This window comes from Lampetra fluviatilis, chromosome 4, assembly GCF_964198595.1.
Source record: "Lampetra fluviatilis chromosome 4, kcLamFluv1.1, whole genome shotgun sequence".
NCBI lineage: Eukaryota > Metazoa > Chordata > Hyperoartia > Petromyzontiformes > Petromyzontidae > Lampetra > Lampetra fluviatilis.
Window position 1 is genome coordinate 1,418,742 of NC_136278.1, and position 8,308 is coordinate 1,427,049.

An 8,308-nucleotide genomic window follows, 5' to 3' on the forward strand; every position below is an offset into this window, starting at 1 on the left:
GAACCGTCCTCGATTGTGGATGCGTTTAGTGCCTTTCCTTGGCCGCCCAGTCTCGGGACACGGCAAGGCTTTCCTGGGTTAGTGAAGGCCATGACTTTGATGGCCTGTGCTTGTGAGGGGTTTGCCTGCTGGCCATCGAACAAAGACGCCGGTCACCGCAGCGCGCGCTGTCAGATGCGCTGCACACTGAAGCTGTGCACTTTTAAATCATATCGATTGAAAACCCATTTCTTCAGAACTGCCTTTGGCGTGTTCGTTTGCTGTCCTTCTCCCGCACCTCCGATTAGCACGCTTGGCTGCGTACGGTGCGAAAGAAGTTCAACACACATGTACACACGGGCGTGATTTTGTGCACATTTCTTATTCACGTGGGGGCGTAGCTCTGCTCACGTTTTGCTCGCCGACACAGCTGGGCGTAACACCCATCTCGTGTGCCCGTGTGTATTTATTTTATAACAGTTATTCATTTTATTTTCATCTTGATTTGAAGCTTTCGTGACTGCAGCAATCTATACTCTTTGTATGTCTTTCGGTAAAGTCACGCAGGTAGAAAAATAATAGATCACGACGTTTCGGACGCAACACAAGCGTCCGTCATCAGGCGAAAAATGTTGAGAAAGCTGCTACAAGTAAGGGGTTGTATAAGTAAATGTAGAATTTCGATTTAAAGCTTTCGTGACTGCAGGGATTCATCTTCTTGGTTCTTTCGGTAAAGTCACGTAGAAGGGAAATAATTCTGTTTTATTTTTATTATTTTATTATTTCCCTTCTACTTGACTTTACCGAAAGAACCACGAAGAAGTAAATGTCAGGCGAGCAGACGGAAGGCTATAGCATGCGTCAGCTAATCCGAGGGGGGGAGGGAGGGAAGAGGCTGCAGTAACGAGCGAGCGGGTGGGGATGCAAATTACAGAGTGATCGGCGGCAGGAGGAGAAAGAGGGGGTGATGCTTCTCATGCGGCAATTTGTAGCAGCCAAACACTCTAAACGCTGTCTCTCTAAATGTGGAGGGGAAAACCGCCGGAGGACCCGGAGAAAAATCCACGCGACCACGGGGGGAGAGAGACACACACACGCAAACTACAAATATTTAACAGGCGTCAGGATCGGGATCGAACCCACGAGCTCCCGCATATCAGACGATGTAGTTAACATCTCACCACTGTAGCAACATGATTGTGGACGCAGCCTCCGTCTATCCCCATGCGCTGACGCCAACTTAGAACCTGGCCCCATCGAGCTCATGAAATTGTTCCCCCCCACATTTAGAACAAAACACGCGCTTCGAACATTTTGGCTGCGGTAACTTTCAAACATGGTAAACCACGTTGTCGGGATGCGCGGTCAGCACCACGCTCGACCGCCTTTGTCTCCCCAGTGGCGAAGTTTTACACACCGCACCAGGTACTAATTTGAGGCTGCGTCACCATAGGGGAGGCCCAGGACCGGTTCAGACACTCGTCACTGGGTGTTGGCATGGCCGGAGCCGCTTCCACCAAGGAGACGGATAGGCTCGTGGAAGTGAAATCTTCCCCGTGCAGTTGCTCCTGCACCCTCGTGTCGCTCCCCTCTCCCATCGGCGCCGCCGCCGCCGCACTCGTCGTGGTCATCACAGTCGCAGCCGCAACCTCCTCATCGTCACCGCCGCCGTCGTCACCCGCGGCATTTATATCGCTGCACCACGCGCTCCGTCTCTCTCTCCCTTTTCCCGGCATCGTCCCCACATCGCCGGACGTCGCTCCTCCGTCACAACAACAACACAAACGAGAACAACAACAACAACTATGGCGGCAGCAGCAGCAACAACCCAGGCGCTGGCGGTTGTCGTGGTAGCGGCATTGCCGTCCGGCACGAATTCGCGCGCACGGGAGCCGCTCCTTGAAGAACTCCGTGAAGAAGATGAGAAGCACGGGGTTGATGCAGCTGTGCGCGTAGCCCAGGCAGATGCTCAGCTGGTAGGCGAGGTGGAACCCGTCCGTGGGCTCGCTCAGCGTCAGGCCGACCATCTGCAGGGTGTGGAAAGGTGCCCAGCAAGCGGCGAACGCCACCACGATGGCGACGGCGGTGCGCGTGGCGCGCCGGCTCCGCGAGCTCTGGGGCCGGAGCGTGGCGCGCCGCGTGGCGCTCGAGACGCGGCGCAGGGCGAGAGCGTAGAAGACGCTGATGAGCGCGAGCGGCGCGGCGAAGGCGAGGGCGAAGTTGGCCACGGCGAAGGCGGTGGCGCCGAGGCGCGCCTCGGGGAAGTCGAGGGCGCACACCTCCACGCCGTGGATGCGCAGCACGCTCGCGTAGACGGGCGCGGGCAGCGACAGGAGGAGGCTGCAGAGCCACACGAGGGCGTTGACGAGGAAGGCGCCGCGCATGGTGCGGTTCGTGGCAGCGGTGAGCGGGTGCGCCACCGCGATGTATCTGCGGCGAGGCAGGTGACAGATGATTCGGATTTTTTTATTTTACATTTTTTTTTATTTTAATTTTTTAAAACTTTTTTTTTTAAGTTTAACATTTTTTTTTATTGTTTACGTTTTTTGTTTGTTTGTATCACTGGAGGAGGAATCCTCCAGTGTCCGCGAAGGTCGGGTCAGCGAGTTGCATCAACGTGGCATCAACGTGGCATGTGGACGAGAACGGAGGCACCCGCTCTAGTTTGTGGCGGAGCATTTCATCGATCGGTGTGTTGGGACGATGGCCCGCGGAAGCGGATGCCAGGGAACTGCTGCTGAAGATGCGGTGCCACGTTCACCGACTCGGAGAGCAACGTGCGTCGCGTGACAGCGACAGCGGCGTTTCATTTCTCAGATATAGGATGCGTTCACATTGAGCGGAGAACCAAGATTAATGCGAAACGCTGACGCAGTCATCGGTGGGAAGGAGCTGAGACCATCAGCTCATTGCACCTGAGATTTGAACCCATCCATTCATCTGTGAATATCGAGCGGCGTTCTTCATTGTGAGGCCCTGCGGGCCACTTGCGAGACCCTGGTGGCCTTTAGTGCGGCCCCCGACAATACACAAATGGTGAAAACACCCCCATCATCATCATCATCATCAAAGCGCTGCTGTCAAACCTTAATGGTTTCAAATGTATGTCGGCCCTCACACACTGATTATGTGTTATCGGCCAAAGTGGCTTCTCCCCCCTTCCTGAAAAGAATAGTGAAGAACGCTGCTGTAGAACAATAGAATATATTCACACGGCTCCCAATGCCGGCATGAGTCGATTCCTGTTTGCAAAATTGATACAATACCAGTGCTCGATACAGATTCTGGAGGGCAGATGGAGCGAATAAAATGGAATGAACGAGACAATATATACACTGTGTGTGGAAATATATATCTTTAGAAGTAATGCAAACTAGACGGTAAATACCGTGCAAAAGTAATCAAATCTCGGCCCCGAATAATCGACACAAATAATCGAACCTGATATCACTTGCCACTGACGTTAATCACGGTCACAAGGTACCATTCGTCCCCCTCCACCAGTGCCATCCGTGCCTCTCCGCCTGTGCACGGATGACACCTACAGACGAAACGGAGCAGAGCCCCCCCCACCCCACCCCACCCCCCTCTCACCTGTCGATGCACAGCACCGTGACGGTGCCCACGCTCGTGTACTGATTGTTGACGTCCACCAGCGTCAGCGCCTTGCACAGGAACCAGCCGAAGCGCCACCTCTGCTCGCTCACCAGCTGGTGCGCGAGGAAGGGCATGCCGAGCAGGAAGAGGAGGTCGGCCACGGCCAGGTTGAGCACGTACGCGTCCGACACGTGGCGCCTCTTGCTGCCGCCGCCGCCGCACGCGAGAGCGCAGATGACGGCGCCGTTGGCCGCCACTCCGCACACGCAGAGCAGCGCGTAGGTCGCCTGCAGCGGCGCGTGCGACGAACTCGCCGCCGCGTCGCCGCTGACGTTGGAGGTTGAGTTCGACATCGAGCACGGGGCGGGGTGGCTTGGTGGGGTGGGGGGCACTTGGTTGGGGTTTATGGTTGTGTGTGTGTGTATGTGTACGTTGAACTTTATTTCGCACCGTACGTAACCAACGGTGCTAACCGAGGTTGGTTTGCTCGCGCGCGTGCGATGCGACGCGAGTTGGCGCGACGGAGCGGTCGAGGTGGTGGCGTGCGGTGAGAGAGAGGGAGAGAGACGGAGAGAGAGACGGAGAGAGAGTGAGAGAGAGAGACAGAGAGAGAGAGAGTGGGGAGATAATGGAACGAGGGCGGAAGAGGTTGGGGGGTGGGGGTGAGGGATGGAGAAGTCGGTGCGCGTGTGCGCGAGAGAGAGAGAGTATGCGTGTTGGTGTGTGGGATCGTGTATGTGTGTGGGATCGTGTAGCTGTGTGAGTTCGTGTAGGTGTGTGGGATCGTGTAGGTGTGTGGGATCGTTTAGGTGTGTGAGTGAGTGACTTTGAGTGTGAGTGAGTGTGTGAGTGAGTGTGCGAGTGTGTGTGAGTGAGTGACTACGTGAATGTGTGAGTGTGTGAGTGACTGCGTGAGTGTGTGAGGGTGTGAGTGAGTGCGTGAGTGTGTGAGTGTGTGAGTGAGTGCGTGAGTGTGAGTGTGTGAGTGAGTGTGTGAGTGTGTGAGTGAGTGTCTGAGTGAATGTGTGAGTGAGTGAGTGACTGCGTGAGTGTGTGAGTGGGTGTGAGTGTCTGAGTGAATGTGTGAGTGAGTGTGTGAGTGACTGCGTGAGTGTGTGTGTGAGTGACTTTGAGTGTGTGTGAGTGAGTGTGTGTGAGTGAGTGTGTGAGTGACATTGTGAGTGGGTGTGTGAGTGTCTGAGTGAATGTGTGAGTGAGTGTCTGAGTGACTGCGTGAGTGAGTGTGTGTGGCGCGGTATTGTATCGGTTCGCGCGGCTGCGCTATGACCCTGGCGACCCGGGTTCGATTCCCGCTCACGGTCAACACCAGTGACGATTATCTGAACCGGTCCTGGGCATCCCCTAGGTTGACTCAGCCTCAAATGAGTACCTGGGGATGTATGTAAACAGGTGCTCGCTAACAGCACTTGCCCCTACAGTCTGTTAAGGATATACGGGGGATATTTGTCTTTGTGTGAGTGACTGTGTGTGTGAGTGAGTGTTTCGACACTTCACGTGGCCTCAACGTGCACATAGCCTGTCACAAGCGTCGTGGTGACGTCACCGCCACTTAGTGGTGTATGGCGGTTGTTGTTGAGTGTGTGAGTGTGTGTGAGTGCGTGAGTGTGTCAGTGTCTGTCCTGCCAGCGTCGATGTTTTCTCGGCGTGAACTCATGTTCACGCTGAGTCGACCTCAGGGTGACTCGGGAACGGCTCAGGCGTCTCTTCTCAAGGTGTTCGCAGCCGCGATGCGCTAACCACTGCGCCACCGCTCCCCACTCTGTCTCACAGAGAGAGTCGCAATAATAGCCACGTGATGAAATTGAGCGGTGATTTACGCCTTTACCCGTTTATAATGAACGAGCGCTTCGCCTTATCATCATCCCGATGCTCCAATATTGAAAACTGCTTTAAGCGTTTACGGCAGAAAATATATTAAACACAATGACAAAGACCCGCCGTGTAGCCTTGACGGACTGTCGGGGCAAGTGCTGCTAGCGAGCACCCACATGAGCAGGAGGGACGTAGCGTCGCTCGCATCACGTCTGGGCCGTATTTGTCTCCCCCAGCGCCGATGTTTAAATACGCGGTCTCAGGTATCAGGCACTCACTTATTGCTCGGCCGATTTGGCAGAGGTTCCCAGACCAGCGCAGATATTCGCCACTGATGAGGGTCGTGAACGGGAATCGAACCAACCCAGGTTCGCTCGTTGGCGCCGTGCGGTCTGGCGCTCGTGGATCCACTCAGACTCCCCGCTCTTAATTAGCAAAGACAAAGATCCCCCGACTATGTGCGGCTCGCGGGTAGCAGCACCTTTGAAAGCCGGCACGGCACACGAGGGGGTGGGTGGCCAGCATCACGCCCGGCCGCCTTTGTCTCCACAGTGCTGATCTTTACGCACCACGCCAGATATTCATTTTAAGGCTAAGTCGACCTGGGCGAGGCCCAGGACCAGTGCAGATATTCGTCACGATTATTGGTCGTGAACGAGAATAGAACTCGGGGTTAAGTGGGTTCGCATCGCTCAGTACGCTAACCACTGCGCCACCGTTCCCCCGTATAAAGATAGAGATCCCCCGTGTAGCCTTGGCAGACTCGCGGGCTAGTGCTGTTAGCGAGTAGCACCGATTAAGGCCGGCACGGCACACGAGGGGGGGGGGGGGGGCAGCAACCACGGCGAGCCGCCTTTGCCTCCCTAGTGGCGATGCGTACACAGCGCCTCCTGTGCACACGTGCACGCGCGCGCGCGCACACTCACGAGTCGCACAGCGAGCGGGATCGGTGCCGTCTGAGAGCGGGCGCGGGTGTCATGGCTCACGTCTCTGGGACGTGGCCGCTTCGTGAGCCGCGCATCGCCATCGCCACCTGTGCAGATCAAGGGTAGCAGGGAAGAGGTGACGAGGCTCGCTGATGATGATGAGGAATGCTGATGATGAGCAGTGCTGATGATGATGAGGAATGCTGATGAGCAGTGCTGATGATGAGCAGTGCTGATGATGATGATGAGCAGTGCTGATTATGATGATGAGCAGTGCTGCTGATGATGATGATGATGAGCAGTACTGATGATGATGAGGAATGCTGATGAGCAGTGCTGATGATGATGAGCAGTGCTGATGATGATGAGCAGTGCTGATGATGATGATGAGCAGTGCTGATGATGATGAGCAGTGCTGATGATGATGAGCAGTGCTAATGATGATGAGCAGTGCTGATGATGATGATGATGAGCAGTGCTGATGATGATGATGAGCAGTACTGATGATGATGATGAGCAGTGCTGCTGATGATGATGAGCAGTACTGATGATGATGAGCAGTGCTGATGATGATGAGCAGTGCTGATGATGATGATGAGCAGTGCTGATGATGATGATGAGCAGTGCTGATGATGATGGTGAGCAGTGCTGATGATGATGATGAGCAGTGCTGATGATGAGCAGTGCTGATGAGCAGTGCTGATGATGATGAGCAGTGCTGATGATGATGATGATGAGCAGTGCTGATGATGATGATGAGCAGTGCTGATGATGATGATGAGCAGTGCTGATGATGATGATGAGCAGGGCTGCTGATGATGAGGAATGCTGATGAGCAGTGCTGGGTAGTCAGCGACTGTGGGTGCTTTGTTGCTACGAAATTAATGATTGGATTGCGGTGATGATGAGCGTCGCTCTGTGTGTGTGAATGTGTGCGTCTCTGTGTGTCTCTATGTGTGTGTGAATGTGTGTCTCTCTCTGTGTCTCTCTCTGTGTCTCTCTCTGTTTCTCTGTGTGTGTCTCTCTGCGTGTCTCTCTGCGTGTCTCTCTGTTTCTCTCTCTCTGTCTCTCTCTGTCTCTCTCTGTGTGTGTGTCTCTCTGTGTGTCTTTTTGTGTCTCTCTGTGTCTCTCTGTGTGTCTCTGTGTCTCTCTCTGTCTCTCTCTGTGTGTGTGTCTATCTGTGTCTCTCTGTGTCTCTCTCTGTCTCTCTCTGTCTCTCTCTGTGTGTGTGTGTCTCTGTGTCTCTCTGTGTCTCTCTGTGTGTCTCTGTGTCTCCCCTCTCGATGTTGAGCTTACAAATAATCTTCGAGTGGGGGATTAAGAGACGGCATCATTGGCACGGAGAGAGGCCAAGAGATAACTTTTGTGGATTATACGAAGACAAAGACCCCCCCCCCCCGTGTAGACTTCAACAGACTGTTAACGAGCGCGTGTTAAGGCCGGCACAGCATATACGAGAGGGTGCGTGGCCAACCCCACGCCCGGCCGCCTTTGTCTCTCCAGTGCATGTGTTTACGCACCGAACCAAGTCCTAAACGATTGAGGCCGAGTAGACCCACGGGAGGCCCGGGACCGATATCCGTCACTGATGATGGCCATCAGTGGGTATCGAACTTGAGTATCTGCGTTTCGTGGTGCAGCGCTATTCGCGGTGTCCACCACCCACTTGTATCGGTGTTCATGATGTACACCCACAGCGCCAGAAGGTTTCTCATTTAGGGCTGAGCCGAACTAGGGGGGTGGTGGTCCAATTGCGCCGATTTGTCGGATTACAAACGGACGCGAACTCGTGCCTGTGAGCTCCGCGGCAAGGATTGCGCAAGAACATGTTAATGCGATTCAGCAGTACCATTCTGTCAATTGAACGACGTAGGAAGCCAATCCGTATATAAGCAAACATAACGTGCATTGAGATTGGAAGGGGCCTCGCCTTTGGATATGAAGGGGATTTGCATTTGACTGAATCCTTTACG

General features: G+C 54.4%; 1 protein-coding gene across 1 annotated transcript; it reads right to left on the bottom strand.

Moving 5' to 3' along the window:
• Positions 1 to 651: 651 nt before the first annotated feature.
• On the bottom strand, positions 652 to 4,146 carry LOC144931251 (melanin-concentrating hormone receptor 1-like). The gene is made up of 2 exons (XM_078855053.1): positions 3,574 to 4,146; positions 652 to 2,409 (listed from the first exon to the last, which is right to left on the bottom strand). Exons 1-2 carry the CDS (start codon positions 3,927 to 3,929, stop codon positions 1,389 to 1,391), a joined length of 1,377 nt encoding a protein of 458 aa, XP_078711179.1. The 5' UTR covers positions 3,930 to 4,146; the 3' UTR covers positions 652 to 1,388.
• Between the last annotated feature and the right edge of the window lie 4,162 nt (positions 4,147 to 8,308).